Below are 17,777 nucleotides of genomic sequence, written 5' to 3'. Positions count from 1 at the left end.
CACATAAAACACACATCACTAAATTTGAAAATTCAATAACAATGGTTTCTTAATGAAAACATCTTAGAATTGACCGTAGATTACGAATTTGGATTACCATTTGTTTGCGGAAAAAATCGATGCACCCTAATGTACAATTATATATCCGAGTATTTCACTTTTTTCAATTCTTTAGCGGCGCGTGAGCATTTTTTCAGATTCAGATGCGATAGAAAGCGATTCAGTATGTTTGCAGTGAACAATCTCAGATGTACGTAAAAGCTCCGTGGAAAGTGCTTAATATTGAGTCAACATCTTGCTTGCTCCCGTTGTTTGTTTCAAATGTATTCAAATCGGATATACGCGTATATTTTCGAAAGAGCACAGAAATATGCTTATAAATAGAATATTCTTTTAGAATCAAATTTGCGTTTGCGTTAATTAACATTACTAATTTATTTGATGCCGTGCAAATACACCAAAATATATTTTATTCTTATATTTGGATAAATTTTTGAATAATTTCGTGGCACGTGCTTCGTGTATTTTACATATGTTTCGGTAACAGCTTTCGTCGAGTTTCTCTCTATAATTAAAAAAAAGACCAAAATATGTATTTTTAAAAATAGAATATTTCACACACATACAAGCTTACCTAGTTAATAAAAATAAAGGTGATTGTTTCAACAAAACAAACAAAATAATATCAAAAAATCTCATAAATGACGAATTTTTTCTTATAAACAATTGCACTTATATTTGCCAAAGAAATAAAGAATATATAATATGTATATATGTATTATTTTTGGAGATCATCTATATACAGAGATAAGTATAAACACACATATATGTACAATATATACATGATCTCCAAAAATAATCAGGTGTGGATAAGAAACTGTGATTGTGTAAAACAACATATACTGATTATTCAAATTGAATAATCAAATAAATTGAACTTGATAACAATTTTAGTTGTTCAACTTACCATACATATGCTCTGAACAAAGAACTTAAATTTTCGGTTTATTTGTAATGTTATTTCGCTTGTTAAATACACAAATGTTATATATTACTCCATTGCAAACATTTAGAACTGATCTGATGAATAAGTGGAATTTTATTTTGAACACTCAACCAAGCGGAGAAGCAAAAGGAAAAAAATGCATTTACAAGAATCTCACAAGTAAGTTTCAATACCAATTAATGAGTTATAATTACAAATAATATCTTTACTGATCGACTGGATGCGATCAGATGGGAATTTTAATTTATTATCATTATTTATATCGGCCAAATACTATTGTAAGTTTAAACTTTCTGTATTCCAATAATATATATGGTCTGATCTAACACGAAATTTATAGACTGAGATTAAAATAAGTTAATCGGAATAACTGAATAAGCAATAAAATACATTAGGATGCATCAATATTTTTCGCAAAAAATAGTTACCCCAATTCGTAATCTACGGATAATTCTGAGATGTTTTCACCAACCAAGTATAGTTCGAAAATCAATTCCTAGTCATCACCTTTTGAATTTAAAATTTTGTGTTTTTTTTTTAGATTTTGCATGTGCGTAAATTATGTTTTAAGGACCATTGGTCGTTTGGTCATATGAAATTTTAAAAGTCCAGGTATTAACAAGAGCTTTGATACCAACCTTGTCAGAATCAAACTAAACATACTTAAAAAAATGCTTGTTGTAATATGCTTAAAATTAAAAAAAAAAAGAATACATTTTTCAATTCGAAATGCCGGGATAGGAAATTGACCGTAGAATTTGGATTACCATTTTTCAATTTCTTTGGGCTTATACAAATCGATGCCCTCAAATATACATATATTTTTTTTTTGATTTAATTTAATTTTATTATCTTACATCCTAGCGCTTTAAGGATTTCCTTATAAATTAGTGCACTAGTCATATAATTCTTTTGTCTTATTTGCAATACTATATTTATTTTTGCCGACTGCATTTAATCGGGTATTAATAAATAAAATTAAATAAAAAAGGCAATAACAACATGTTTATATTAAATTATTATTAAATCTATTATATTTTGATATTTGTATATTAAGTGGTATTATAATTTTTTGTAGTTTATATATTTTTTGTCCAGTTTGTTTTCGCCAAGTAATTGTTTTAATAAATAAAACAATATTTACATTTTTGTTTTCGACTGTTTTAATATATTTAAATCCAATAAATCTTACTATATGTTTAAAAAAAAAAAAAACTATATTCAAATAAGTTTAAAAAAAATATATAATTTCGTGTATAATAATAAATTTAATAAATATATATCAAAAGATATCATAATTAAATTCGATATATGCTGGAATTATTATTCTTGTCACATTGACTAAATGTTTAATTGTAGGCGTATTGTAGGTGACAGTCAAAAGCTCATTGCTATAATAAATTCCCGAGTCCTTGCGCAGGCGCTGCTGGAAGGGTGCAGCTGCTAAAAGTTTTAAGTAACCATTGACAACTGTCACGTAGCAATGACACCCTCTCTCTCTCTCTCTCTCTCTCTCTCTCTGGCTCTCTGGCTCTCTGTCGTATTCCTTTGGAATTGTTCTTCTAATTGTTTTGCTCAGAAAAGCTTTACGGTTAAGGGAGAGAAAGCAAAGCTTAGCAATCAATACGAGTTTTATATTTGTGGTTCGGTTTAATTGCTTAGCACATCCGTAAATGTTATAAAAACCATAAGATATTATTATTAAATCTTGGGATACATTGGTAAACGCACTCCTCTCTATATAACTTTAATATTCGCGGACTTTGAAGCCAATGGTGTCTTGAGAAATATCCACATTTATGTAAATGTATAGCTATACATAACGGGCTTGTTTCCATTACGTGGACAGATTGTGCAAAAGTTTTTCAAAGCCAATGATTTAACAATATTTAATATTGTCGAATTACTCAGGTAAATCAGCTAAATCATCGGAGACTCAAATAAAAGATAGACATTTTCTTTACTGCCAGTCTGCAAATGATTTTTCATCATTCATTTTCATATCCGTATGTACTTATGTATGTGTGTACATTCGAAAAGGAAAGAATTGCATATGTATGTGCATGCTTGTGTAAGTATGTACATACATACAGTATGTCAAGTAATTGTTTTGCCAAGGAACACACATGTGTCATTTCTAAAGAAATTTAACTATTAAATCTCATTACTAATTTTTTGTACAAATTTAAAATCAGTTATATGAATTTCATTTTATTAAAAAAATTACTTAACATACTGTCGCTGGCTAAGTGTAATGAATTTATTTTACAGAACAATAACCCTTATTTCAAATGTGCATAAGTTTTAATACATATACATGAGATCATCAAATAGTATATAATATTAAGCCACAAAAGAGTTACAAATATACCGACTTTCAATTGTTACATTTAATTATGTGAAAATAAAACAATGATAAATTGAAACCCGCTCAATGTCTGTAAATAGATAGTACAAACTTAGTTTAATTTAGAAAAGCGGCGGTATTCTTGAGTTTTTCTGGAAAATCTCACATATGTATATTCACGAATTCGGTCAATGAAATCAGCTGTTCGATAAGCATGAAAATATAGCGTAAAAATCTGCATTGATATATTAAATATGAGCTATGGTGAACCGTATGATTTAATTGCAACAATAGATTAATTTACAAGCATGTGAACCTATTTGAATATTTAAATTGAAGCTTTCGAAGTATTCGAGTTTATCTAAGAAATTTCGTATTTTCCATTAGACAAGTAATTTATAAGCTAGAAAAAAGGGTTTCAGCTATAATTTTGAGATTGATAGAGATGATTAAATATGGATTCTGTAGCTTCTTTTTTTTAGTTAACGTAATGTATCAGGCAAAAGGAAATTTGTCCTATACTTTAATGTATGTATCTAAAGGAATGATTCAAACCGCCTCTGAACCAAGCAATGTGGTTCCCCGAAACCTTAAAATTAGCCAAAACTCTTAAAAAAAAAAATAATAATAACATAAATATCATACATTTTGAAACTTAAATACATATACTTAAATATAGCTTTATTTTGAAACAGTAGTTAAGAAATAATAAAATCATTATAGTTACAGGTTTTTGAAAAGTTGTACAGTTTTAAACTAAATATTTTGAAAGACTTCAAAATCAGGGCATAATTGAAAGCAATTAGAAAGTGAAATATTTTAATTTTTTTAATTAAAGATACAAATTTGATAAAATTAAATTAGTAAAAAATTAAGTTTTTGAACTAAATGCTGGCTTAAAAATAATGGCTTCACACAGTATTTAATCTAGATTCTAACCAAATAATTAGATTGAAGTATTTCTAAAACCGGCTCACGAGCTGTGATTACTTATTTTTTAGTTAGTAAATTTAGAAGTAAAAGAACTTTATCATATCTGCAATATATTGATGGCGCACAGTATATTTGTTTTATTCCATCAAAGGAACGACGAAAATGTCGCAGGATCCCACAAAAATCCGAGGGCTAACGCTAAAGACAATCGGCAACAAGAACGCCAGGACCAAAACAAATCGAATCAACGGAAATCTATCATAAACGACAGTCCCAAATATCAAGATCAAGACATACTAAGATTTCAGCCCCCGCCACCATCAAAGCCACCACCATCAATCGCACCAGCGGCTCTTCAAGCCCGATTTCTACAAAACATTCGGACTGGTGCGAGTCCTGATATTGGTATTGGTATTGGTATTGGTGCTGGTGCTGGTATCGGAACGGGTGCTACGGTGATAGCGGTGGATTCGTCCGAGGATCAGGTATATCCTTTTCCAAATCAACTACAGCGTTCTGCAACACTACCAGCCAAACATAATCGTCTAGGAGTACGAAGTCGGGTGACTTTCAAGGTCCCGTCAACGATAACGCCGTCTCCATCGCCATCGGCATCGCCTGCTGTTGCCCCTGCTCCTGTTGCTCCTGTTGCTCCTGTTGCATTGGAAAGAAGCAGCAACATTGCAACACCGAACAACTGTAACCAAGTGGCACAAAAGGAAACGGCCAAAATGACGTCTGAGGATCTATTGCAACCGGGACATGTAGTTAAGGAACGTTGGAAGGTATTTGAATTACATTTACACTATCGTACACTTTCTTCGATAAGCCGACCTCATACGATCACATTTTCAATGCTTACCCGATTGCTTATTTATGCTGTGACTTATAAAACTTGGTTGAGATTTGACAAAGCTATGAGAGTTCCAAGTTGGTCACAAGGGAAGCAATTCATACAACGGGTAGTTTCATGAAAAATGTATATATCCCTTTTCATTTGAATGCAGCATTAAATCAGATCAGTCAAATACTCTTTAAAAAGACCTTACTTATTACAATTAGTTGAGATTTGACAAAGTTATGAGAGGTCAAAGTTGGAAAAAACGAATAATTTCAGATCAAATCTATAATACTAGTCTTTAAATCTGATCATTTAAATCTGATCGGGTGAGGCAAGCCTTATTATATAGGAGTACATACCTGATTGATTAATCCATTTAAAATTTGATTAAAGGTTGTCCGCAAGATTGGTGGAGGTGGCTTTGGCGAGATTTATGAAGGCCAGGACTTGATAACCCGTGAACAGGTGGCGCTCAAGGTCGAATCAGCACGTCAACCGAAACAGGTACTCAAAATGGAGGTGGCCGTTCTGAAAAAGCTGCAAGGAAAGGAGCACGTATGCCGTTTCATTGGATGTGGAAGAAACGACCGTTTCAACTATGTTGTAATGCAGCTGCAGGGTAAAAATTTGGCCGAGCTGAGGAGAGCACAGCCACGGGGAGCATTCTCCCTGAGTACAACACTTAGACTGGGCCTACAAATCTTAAGGGCCATTGAATCGATACATTCTGTTGGCTTCCTTCATCGCGACATTAAGCCGGTAAGTTTATCAATTATCATCTGGGTTTAAGATCACAAGCTCTAAGCGAAACATCAATTTTACTATACGTATTTAGCATTTTGAAATTTTTGTGTCGGTTTCTCTTATATTTTGCCGGTTCGTTGAATTTCAAATTTAATCAAAAGATCGATGAATCCAGCTTAACGAAACGATTTTAATGAAAATGATAATGATTTTAAATAAGTTTAATTTTGGACTGAGACGAAACAAACTTTACATTAAACGGTTATTGCGATTTGAACAACAACTGTTTTTCGGCTACGTATAGTACAAATTGTTTTTCATTTCTTCAAATACAGTTTTATTTACAGTTACCAATAATAATCGATTATACCCGGTTAACTGTTTTGGCTACGGTTTAGATCTTTGTAAAATTCTGCAAATAAATTTAAAACGCTACCCGAAATGTGTTTTCAAATACACTTAGAATAATCATGGTACAGTTCGATCTAATTTACATAAATATACATAATTTTGATTTGCAGAGCAATTTTTCAGTAGGTCGTTTACCCTATAATTGCCGGAGAGTGTATATGCTCGACTTTGGACTAGCGCGTCAATATACCACGGGCACAGGCGAGGTTCGTTGTCCCCGAGCAGCTGCTGGATTCCGGGGTACAGTTCGGTACGCCTCAATAAATGCTCATCGTAACCGGGAAATGGGACGGCACGATGATCTATGGTCCTTATTCTATATGCTTGTTGAATTTGTGAATGGGCAATTGCCGTGGCGAAAAATCAAAGACAAGGAACAAGTTGGATTAACAAAAGAGAAATACGATCACAGAATACTATTGAAACACTTACCGTCGGATTTGAAACAATTCTTAGAGCACATTCAATCACTTACCTATGCGGACAGGCCAGATTATGCGGTAAGATATCTTCTTTTTATCTTTTTGTTTTTAAATACTTTACCCAAGGCAGCAGGTAGAAGAAGGCGTGGCCTCGCCCTCTTTTAATTGTCTCTTTCTTTATAGGACATTATTCTATATAAGCACATCCAGATCGGATAAATAAAACGAGAGCTGTGACTGTTTTAAGTTTTAAGCTCTTAAAAGTATTCTGTTGAAGCTTAAAACTAATGAACTAATGAATCAAATTAATATGTATTTAACATATTCTTTATTTATCTCAGACTGTCTGTAGATCTCGCTTACACTTGTTTGATTTTACGTGTGTATCTAAACTTGTACTGAATTATTTTTATGAATATTTAAAGATGCTAATTGGCCTCTTCGAGCGGTGTATGAAACGACGGGGCGTTAAGGAGGCCGATCCGTACGATTGGGAGAAAGTAGATACCGCCACAATAGGCAACATTAATTCGGCAACAAATGCTCCAACAGCTCCAGTGAAAAACGAATATATCCATGGCAATATCACTCAAATGACGGTAGCTGCCTCAAATGCCAGCGGTACAGAATACGTAAGCATTATAATAAATACTTTGATGATCTTTATAACTTATCTTCTTCCTTCACACGCAGATTCGGAAACGTAACGATATTGACACTGCTCAGATGGCGTCAACGGAGCCTCTACATATTAAAGAAAAGGTATACTGAAATAACAGATCGAGATACTCATTTCACAGGCTATAAATCTCAAATCGAAAATAACAGTTTTTTTATATTATACAAAAATTAATCTAGAATCTGGGTTTCAAACCGAACCAAAACCTTGTTACCTGTATCTACTAGAAATGCTATACGACAATTTATAATTTCCTTATTAATCGGAATTTTTGATTTGCTTTAACAATTCATAGATTTATGGTATGAAATATGTTAACAAATTTAATTCTAAATGCATACTGTATGTAGAAACACAAAATTAGGAGAATCTAATTGGAAAAAAAAATGGAAACAAGAAAACAATTTGAAGAATCGGAAAACAAAATTAAAATGTATCATAAAATCAAGTTAAAATGTCAGTTTATTCAAAATAAGTTAAGTTCAGAACTTAAATATCGCTTCAAAAGACATTACCTATTCAAATTGGATGAGATTTGAAAAAGTTATAAGAGTGCAAAGTTATCCAAAAATTTACAAGTGAAAAAATTGAAAAAATGGGTAATTATTGGGAAAATTCATGATATCACTTCATTAAAAATATTTTTAATGCAGCATTAAATAAGAAATCAAATACTGTTTCATATATCCATTACATTTTTTAATTGGTTGAGATTTGACAAAGCTATAAGAGTTCAAAGTTGTCATCAAATTTACAAAAAAAAACCAAAAAAAAAAATTAAGTAAAAAAGGGTAACAATTTAAATGCAGCACAAATTAAAAAGTCAAATACTGTTGAGAAAAAAAAACGCATTACCTTTTAAAATTGGTTTAGATCTGACAAAGTGATAATAAGTTAAAGTTGTTCAAAAACTTAGAAAGTTTTGGTAAAATTTCAAAAGTCCTTAATTAAAAATAATTGAAATGAGACATCAATTTAGAAGTCAAATATTTTGTGCTGTCTGCTGATTTTAAGCTACGTGTATAACAATTGATCAATACTTTTTCATTTGCTTATTCAATTTGCAGGTTGATAAGAATTGCAATGCAACAACAACGCCACAAGCCTCAGGGGAATGCGCAATGCAAAATGTGAATTCAGGTAATCAAAATACATTGCCAAAACAGCAGCAGCAACAACAACAACAACAACAACAACAGCAATTGGTGCTGGCCGTAAATAGTTCGGTGGCTATGCCGAATTTTCCCAGTGCATTGATCAAATCATCAACAGTGGTCATTGCGAACCATGAAGCAACTGCTGGAGCTGCATTAAAGTCCGCACAGGCCACAAATCATGGGAAGCGGTATATGGGTCAGGGTCAAGGTCAAGGTCAAGGCCAGGGTCAAGGACAAGGGCAGGGACAGGGACAGGGACAGGGACAGGTTGGATCTGCGTCAAATCAAAACAACTCGGCTCCAGTATACGTGAGTACTTAAAGCAATGATCGCAATTGATCAATTGATCAATAACTTGAGATGCATCCAACAGTATACGGAAGATAAGGCTGTCACCGTTCCACATCCGTTGCCACTGTTGGCAAAGCTACAAACCGAAGGCAATAACGATGTTGTAGTAGCAAATACTACAGCCGACAATGATCTCGAATATAAAATCAAAAATGGTCATATTAATCCAGAGAGAGATAGTGCTAGCAGTACTCCTCAACAGCAACAACAGCAACAACAACAACAGCAACAACAACAACAGCAACAACAGCAACAGCCGACGAAAGAAAATATTGTCGAGGGTACTCCAAAGTATCAATCACATCAGCAACCAATATCCGATAAAGTCAATGTCAATGATAACCGGCGATCAGCGAGCACCATTAATCTGGGGGATCAAAAATCAACATACGGACGGCTGCGGGTTTTAGCCATACCACCCAATCCGACCCAGTCTCAGTCCGGTCACGAGAATCAGGAGTTTGATGCAATGATTTGTGCTACAGACAGTCCAATGGCCAAACAGATCTTCACAACAATACCGCCAGCAAATCGACGATCAATGACTTCAACCAATCTGCGTCCTTCGTCATCCGGTGCTGGTACTGCAACAGGATCAATCTCCACCCAACGCCTCAGCAGTGGCGGTGGTATTAGCGGTGCTGCAGTCACAGCCGTGGCCGTGGGTTCCTTTGCTGCCAAAAGCAGCTTTGCTGGCGATCACTCTGTAACACAGTTCGCACTGATCGATGATGAGAATGTATCGGCGCTACAACAGGTAACAAAAGGCGGTGGAGCCCTTACACTAGCCTCCCAATGGAAGAGTCAGTTCGATGATTCCGAGGACACTACGGATAACGAGTGGAAACAAGAGCCACAGGTAAATCAAATACCCCCCTAAGCATCTATCTTACTCGTAGTCTTATCGACCGATCTCAGGTATGAATTAGCTTTAAATGCTTAAAATGTCCAGACATACTCGTAATAACTATTCATTTATGTTAGCATTATCATTTCACAATCTATGTATCTACAAGTTAACTTTATGTATATTTCTCTTTTGTGTGTATATGTGTACAAATATCTGTGTGTAACTATATATATTAGTACATAATCAATAGGTATTTAAAGTTTTAAGGCTTATCTACATGCACAGCCATATGTACGCATTGCTTACAAATTATTTACTCATGATATATTCAATATACTCGTAGATGCACATTGTACAAGTCTTAAATCCTATGTATAAAGTATTCCAACCTCTTGCCACCTCACAGTCACAACCAAATGTGGATAAATCAACTAAAGCGGATCTATCTTTGGCATTATTACGTGCAACTTCCAATTTTCCCGTAACTCGTCACATCAATTTAAAAGCAGAGCCTTCCGGAACTGATAAGGTCAAGAGGTAAGTAAATGTTTACTTCCATACTTTTTATCTTCATAAGGTCTGAGATCATTGCCTGTCATGATAAAAGCTATCTCACATTAGTGTATGAACCATCTAGATTCTAGAGAGATCTAGAGATCATGTACGATCATTTATTGCCCTGGTAAATGTATTTCCCTTCGTTAGCGAGACACGATAACCATTGATTTTCTTCCCTTCCCTTTCGATGGGAATTTCACTCACTTGCGTTATTCATAAGAAAACTATTAATATTTTAATCCCCAGTACATTTTTCTATAACTTTGAACACACACATAACTTTGGCAATTCTCCACCAATCTTAACAAAAAATGTCTTAAATCTAATTCGACATCTAAATTGATGCTGCATTTAAATTTTTTCCGAAAATTACCCATTTTTTTCAATGATTTCCCTTGTACATTTTTGGTCAACTTTAAACTCTCGTAGGTTATATAAATCGGTTCCCTTTTTTCCGAACACCATAATAATACATGTAAAAACCTTACAAGAATTTAGACAGCTTGGAATATTTTCATTCAATAATTATGAGCTGAATAAAATCATGAAATAGTTAGCAATCACATCAAAAAATTAATGGATAAATAATTATGTTATGTGTATAATCATTTCCCAATTTGCCAATTGCCAGATACACACTTAATATAGCTGGCATCGAGAACTATGAGACATTGCAACTATCCATACCGCACTGTTGGTCCGAGCCGGCAATGGGTAATGTATTGCGAAAAGAATTAGAGCCGCCAGCTGTGCAGCAAGCAGCTTTTGATGAAACAGTAAGCATATTTTTAAAATTAAAAATTAATGCGTATACGTAATATTATCTCATGTAACTATTTGATTATTAAATAATACATTTTTGTATATATTATTATATATGCAATAGACATTAGTTAAGTGATATGAATGCTTTTAGTTTTTATTTAATTTACTTCTATTCTATTCTTCTATACAATTTGTTCATGTTATTTATGTGCTTATTACATTTATACACGTACTCTTTATTCTGTCTGCGGGACATTTTAAGCATTCAAATCGATCGCTAAGCAATAAATGTAAATCTTGAATGATTCTTAGTATTTATTAAATATATATTGATAACATACTCGTATTAATCTGCTGTGTATTGATCAAGGTGTATCGCATGGATATCGCCAGGAATGTTTGTGTACGTGAATCTTATTCAGAAATCGCCTCATTGTCGAATCAACAAAAAATGATGACAAATGCTCTGCCCTCAATCACATCACTCAAAGATGAGGCAGCTGCTGTCGATGTCGATATAAAAAATTCAAATGAGGATCAATCAATCAATCAAAGCAAACATCGTAGTAGCCTTCCAAATGTCTGTCTAATCGATATTTTTGATGAGAAGCCAGAACCGGCAATAAACTTGAACAGAAATCGAGATCCGGCTAAAAATCCGTGTGCTGGAATCCATCAAGATCAGGATCACGATGATATCGGAGTGCCTTGGTGTGCCAAGACAACATTTTGCCAACGAAGCAATTTGCCAAAACAGCCGCCCACAAATCAAATGACTCCGGATATGACATCATTTCATCAAGGAAGCCGAATCTCCGAACTTCTAGATGCTGATTATCCACGTGAAGATGGTTGCATTAGTGGGCGACTTGAGATTCGTGTCATTCCCAAAGGTAAGATCACTTTTAATTACACGTATCACTGCGGACGGCAGTTCGCGTTAGTGACGAAAGCAGCACGAAGGGTGCGAAAGGCGACTAACTATATATACAGCTAAGTTGGAAAATTTGCTACGACTGTCCGATCAGATCGAGTTATATACCGATCGACAGGTTTAGTTCTAACTTACAAAATGGCGTACTAAAACTTTTCTAACCAACCTGGGTCATGAGATACGGGGTGTAAGTGGGAGGGAAAAATTTTGATAATTGCAGCTTATGGGGCCGTTGGGGCTTTTTTGGTAAAATTTTTATTTTTAAAATTCTACTTAAAAATACGCGTCGATTGATACCTCAATCACCCAAATCCGATAACTGGTTCAAAAGATAAATAAATTTGAAAATTTTAGTGGACTTCTCAAAATGAAATGAAAAGTCAGTTTGTTTGTCTGTTTGTCTGTTTGTCTGTTTGCATCAAAGCGCTAAAGAAGCTTAAATGTAATGATGGGGATTGATTCCTTTTCGAAAATCTAGAAATGTTTGTTCTACGACTTTTTCAATTTCCCGCTAGTTTAGCGGGAAAACGCTAAATCCCGCCAAAATCGAAATCTCAACAGTTTCCAAACCATAGAAGCTACAGATATGTTCTATATATCATTAGAAAGGTGTGTTTGAGGGCTTTTAGGCGTACCTTTAAACTTTTTTTCTGAAGTACTCAGGTAACATTTTACAGGTGAAATAAAGTTTTTTAGCTTACATTTTGGCGATTTCTGACAAAACGGCTCTAACGATTGTTAAATTTTAATATGTTGTAATACGTACAATTTCGCGTTTTTTGGTATATGAAACATAAATTTTGGTTGAGGGGTTCGGAAGATATTACTTGTTAAGTGAATAAATACATTTTTCTATCGGTCGAAAATCACGTTTTAGTACGAAAACCTTTTTGGTTTTATGAGATATCTCAACCAAAATGATACAATATGCATTTAACTTGGTTTTATATATTCTGACCAAAGTTGGTTCAAATCGGACCACTATATCATATAGCTGTCATAGGACCGATCGGGTCAAAATTAGGTTTTAGTATGAAAAACTTTTTTGTTTAATAAGAAATCTTAACCAAACTAATACAATATGCATTTAACTTGGTTTTATATATCCTGACCAAAGTTGGTTCAAATCGGACCACTATATCATATAGCTGTCATAGGACCGATCGGTCCAATATTAAGTCTTAGTATGAAAAACTTTTTTGTTTTACTAGATATCGTAACCAAACTAATAGAATATGCATTTATTTAAGACTTATATATCCTGAACAAAGTTGGTTCTAATCGGAACCACTATATCATATAGCTGTCATAGGACCGATCGAGTGAAATCCAAGTCTTAGTATGAAAAACTTTTTTTTTCATAGTAAGTACGAGGTCTCCGACAGTATAGTATGCTCGGCTGTAGCAACGCGAGCAAAGCGAGCAGGGGCAGGGCCCCTAGTTTTCTTTATAATTAAAGAAAAAAATTTTTAAATATGAAATACGTTCAACAACTAAATTTTATATTTTACTATTTGCCTGCATTAATGATAAAGTTACAATGTCAAAAGCAAAAGCAATTGCAAAATTTCTGATATCCACAAAAAAACCTCTAAACGAAAAGTTTCTAGACCTGATATCAATTTTGTGACGAACAAAATTCAGTTTAATCTAAAAATTTTAAATAAAAATATAAATTAATATAAAAAAACGAAAATTGGCATTCGGCACTGCGCAAAAAGTTATTTTTATGTACAAAGAAGATCACCCTTTTTACTCACAGTGCACAATGCCAATTTTCGTTTTTTTATATTAATTTATATTTTTATTTAAAATTTTTAGATTAAACTGAATTTTGTTCGTCACAAAATTGGATATCAGAAATTTTGGGTCTAGAAATTGCTTTCGTCACTAGACTTTTACCTCGTTTAGAGGTTTTTTTTGTGGGATAACATACTTTCATTTCATTTCATTTCATTTCATTCTCTTACTTTACACTCTCGCAACTCTGTCAAATATCAACCAATTTTAATAAGTAATGCCTTTTTTAAACATTATTTGACTTCAAAATAGAAGCAGCATCTTAATTAAAAAAATTAAATTCTGGAATACTTCGAAGTCTCATTACATCTAAATTGATGCTACATTTAAATTATTTTTAATGAAGGACTATTAGTCATATATTTTTTTTTTTCTTTGAAAATTTTTGGACAACTTTGAAGTCGCATAGCTTTGTCAAATCTGAATCAATTTGAATAATTAATGTGTTTTTAAACAATATTTGACTACTTAGTTTATGCTGCATCTAAAATATTTAAAATTTTTCTAAAATTACCCATTTGTTAATTTGTTTCCCTTTGGTCAACTTTGAACTCTCATAGCTCTGTCAAATCTCAATAAATTTTTATAAGCGATGTCTTTTTAGACATTATTTGAATTCAAAATTTATGCTGCATTTAAATTTTTTTTATTATTCATTTAATTTTATTTGTTTGTAATCACTGAAAAAGAAAAAATTGTACTTAATCTTACATACAACATACAATTTAACTTAAGAAAACTATATTGATATGATAATTTACATACATTTCAAATAATTGATTAATTTTTAACAATTATTATTTGTATGAATGATATGATGTTTTTGCAGAAAACTCACATCTGGACGAGTCTGTCTACTATGATGCCTTAGCAGCTACTGTTAAAACTCCAATATCGAATAGGGTAGGAGCTGCGGGTGATACGCAAGGTGCAGGTCAACCAAGTGATAAGGAGCCCATTAACTGTGATGACATAATAGAATCGGCAAAAGCTAAACTAGTCAGCTCTTCGACAACAAGTTTAATCAAAACTGCAACAGCAATTACCAATTGTAGTCCACTTATGAGCCAGCAAAAAGAGACACCAGGAACTCCCAATGAGATCAGCTCCTGCAGCATTAATTCCGTTGAAGGGATCAAGGTCAAGCTAAATGGCAATATCAATATCAATGGCAGTGGCAGTGGCAGCCAGGTAACTTCTACCACTAATCGAGATGGAATATCAAATATAGCTGCTGCTTCTGCTGCTGCTGCTGCATCTGCTCCTGCTCCTGGATGCGATATATCATCATTGTCAACGCCTAGTAAGATTCCTGTACTAACATCAAATTTGCGTCAGTCAAAATGTGCTTCTTGGGCGGGTGTCGTCACTACCAACAATGTACCAGCACCTGGGTCAATTGGAGCACATGATCTTCAGAATTCACCCAACGAGACACAGACACAGAAACAGACATCCATTCTGGACCCAAATGATAGTCCTCTCCATTATGTTACTGGTTTACAAAATATTCCTAATATTACGGATTTAACACCAGGTTTGTTCTGTTCATGCATGCTTGTAGTTCCTAAGCGATCATTTCATTGATCGCGCACAACAACAATTAACAATTTTAGAAAATCTCCCATCGAATAGGGAAACAGGGAAATAGGGGCGCTTCAAGATCGTATGATAAGGGAATTTTACAGGAGTTGTAATTAATTGGTTTTATAAAAATTGAAATCATTATTTAAGACTTGGTTTAATTTAATAAAATAATAATAATTTCCCAATGGTTCTCTTTTATACTTTAAGGCAATCAAATTTTTAAACAAAAAACTGCAACTTTTCAAAGAATCGAACTTAAGAGCTTCATTTAAATATGATAAATTCTTGTGACTTTTAACAGGGACCGTAACGATTACAATCTGTTATTTAAAAAGCTAAGATACACAAATTATTTATTTTATATTATTTAAAATATTATTTTTATATAATTAAATAAGCTTAAATAATAATAATAAATAATAATTATTATATTTAAATTTTTATCTTCAAATTAAACCATATTTTCAATTATTATTTTAAATATTAAAAATGAAAGTTCATTTTACATTTTAACTATGGTAACATGTGATGTGTTAAGTTATTGAATATTTTGAATATATTTTTGAATTGGTACAGAATATTTTTACATTCAATTTTTGTGTTTAAAGTTATTCTAATTTGTTATTACAAACAATTAATTATTATTTTTATTTATTATTTTAAAAATTGAAAATGAGAGTTATTTTATGATATTTAAATTAAAATTTAAACATGATTTATTAATATTTCAAACTTTAATTGAAAAGTGATGATTAGCTTAAATAATTCAAATAAATATTTTATGCGATCCCTGCTTTAGTCAAAGTCATATTTTGTTGTTTACCCTTGCTTTTTATTTAAATTATTGGGTTTACTGTGAATTTTTCCTTTGTGAAAGCAATTACATTCCAAATCCTTGAAGCTAAGTTTGCATCCTTGAACCGCACATTTTCTCTAGTTATGTATTCCTAAGCCAATTTAATTAATTTCAATTATTTCACACGATTTCCATACTACTACAATTTCTTCATAAATAATGTGTATATTTTTGAATATTAAATGTAGGATTACGACGCCGTCGAGAGTCTTCTGAAGGAAAGTATGTAACAGATCCGACGCAATTAAATCTAAGATTTCAACGTCCACGGTGTCGGGCTTCCAGCAGGTATGAGACAGAATTAAATAGTATATTCAATTAATATTAATTTACAGTTACAAATTACAGTTCTCGCGGCGTTCCAACATCAATGCTGGGCAATTTTGATGATCAGTCAACTGATAACAGTGAAGATAAGGCTGGCAAGGGATTAGGTGAAGACATTACGGGATTTGGGTCAGTTTCATATAAAGCCGAACCATCAGCTGCAGCATGGAATCAAAATACAAATGAGACTCCATTGCGAAATGATATTTCGCCACCGCCGGGTGATCCCAAAATTGAGAATAGTGCACGATTACGTCGATACAGACATAATATAGAATAATTTAAAAAAAAAAAAAAAAAAAAAAAAAAAAGCAGCTTATAAATTTAAAAGCAATAGTCTCATGTCATAGTAATGAATCGAATAGTCATAGAAATAAATACATAAATGGAATTAACCCGTATCCACGAGAATATACACATAGATATTCAATTGATTTGGAATTATATGAAACGGGCTTCTAGAATCTGAACATAAATATATAAAAATGGAAAAGTTCATGATCCTGCAACTTAGCCAGTACTGGTGTCTTAACTAAAAAGTAAATTTAGACTACGTGTATGCTTAGAATTTGATTATGAAATGAATATGCTGAAGAAGCTCTTAGCTATACACGTACATATTCATGCGATATCTACTGCATAGATATTATAAATTATTGTATATTTATAAAATCCACACAAAACACCAGCAATACAAAGTTATAGTTAGTTAATTTTAAAAGTGATACAAAGCTTCATATGACATGACCTGTTATCAATCGTTTCATTTCATTTCCATTTCAAGATTCGCTTTCTACAAAACCTTTAATTCGAATATTGGAGTTACCCCAAAACCACTTATGTAACTTGTGTCAATAATTTAATTATATAATTTATAACATTAGTGTGAATAAACTGGATTAGCAATGCACTCTTATTCGTATTCGTAATCAAAAAGTATTCAATGAATAAATGTTGCATTCATCCCAACGTTATCAACTTAAAAATGATAATATTTAAATAAATACTGTGGTACGAATACGTAAGAGACTAGTATATTTAAATACAAATAATAAAAATGGTTTTTCTCTGGAAAATAAGTTAACGGAAGATTTCATTTCAAATGTAGGTTCTTATCGATAGACTTCAATACAATTTAAATGAAATAACCACATATGGGTTATTGTAAATATTCGAATATTGCAAATTATAATTAGAAGAAATAAAACC

The 17,777-nt window shown here is 32.6% G+C and overlaps 1 protein-coding gene across 3 annotated transcripts; it reads left to right on the top strand.

Moving 5' to 3' along the window:
* The first annotated feature begins 200 nt into the window (after positions 1-200).
* Positions 201-16,985, top strand: LOC117785442 (tau-tubulin kinase homolog Asator). 3 transcript variants are annotated; one of them, XM_034623491.1, is made up of 16 exons: positions 201-323; positions 1,074-1,165; positions 4,438-4,663; positions 4,706-5,071; positions 5,521-5,886; positions 6,393-6,782; positions 7,130-7,336; positions 7,398-7,466; positions 8,451-8,849; positions 8,914-9,750; positions 10,148-10,278; positions 10,931-11,075; positions 11,435-11,957; positions 14,628-15,335; positions 16,430-16,529; positions 16,590-16,985. In XM_034623491.1, exons 2-16 carry the CDS (start codon positions 1,143-1,145, stop codon positions 16,846-16,848), a joined length of 4,749 nt encoding a protein of 1,582 aa, XP_034479382.1. In that variant the 5' UTR covers positions 201-323; positions 1,074-1,142; the 3' UTR covers positions 16,849-16,985. The 3 variants fall into 3 exon arrangements, with proteins under 3 accessions (XP_034479382.1, XP_034479468.1, XP_034479546.1); XM_034623577.1 differs by lacking the exons at positions 201-323; positions 1,074-1,165 and having other exon boundaries at positions 4,658-5,071; positions 8,914-9,083; positions 9,129-9,750; XM_034623655.1 differs by lacking the exons at positions 201-323; positions 1,074-1,165 and having other exon boundaries at positions 4,659-5,071; positions 8,451-8,523; positions 8,656-8,849.
* Positions 16,986-17,777: the final 792 nt, after the last annotated feature.

Source organism: Drosophila innubila, chromosome 4 (genome assembly GCF_004354385.1).
Source record: "Drosophila innubila isolate TH190305 chromosome 4, UK_Dinn_1.0, whole genome shotgun sequence".
Taxonomy (NCBI): domain Eukaryota; kingdom Metazoa; phylum Arthropoda; class Insecta; order Diptera; family Drosophilidae; genus Drosophila; species Drosophila innubila.
The sequence above is the reverse complement of the archived record's forward strand: the minus strand, read 5'-3'. Positions and strand labels throughout refer to the sequence as shown.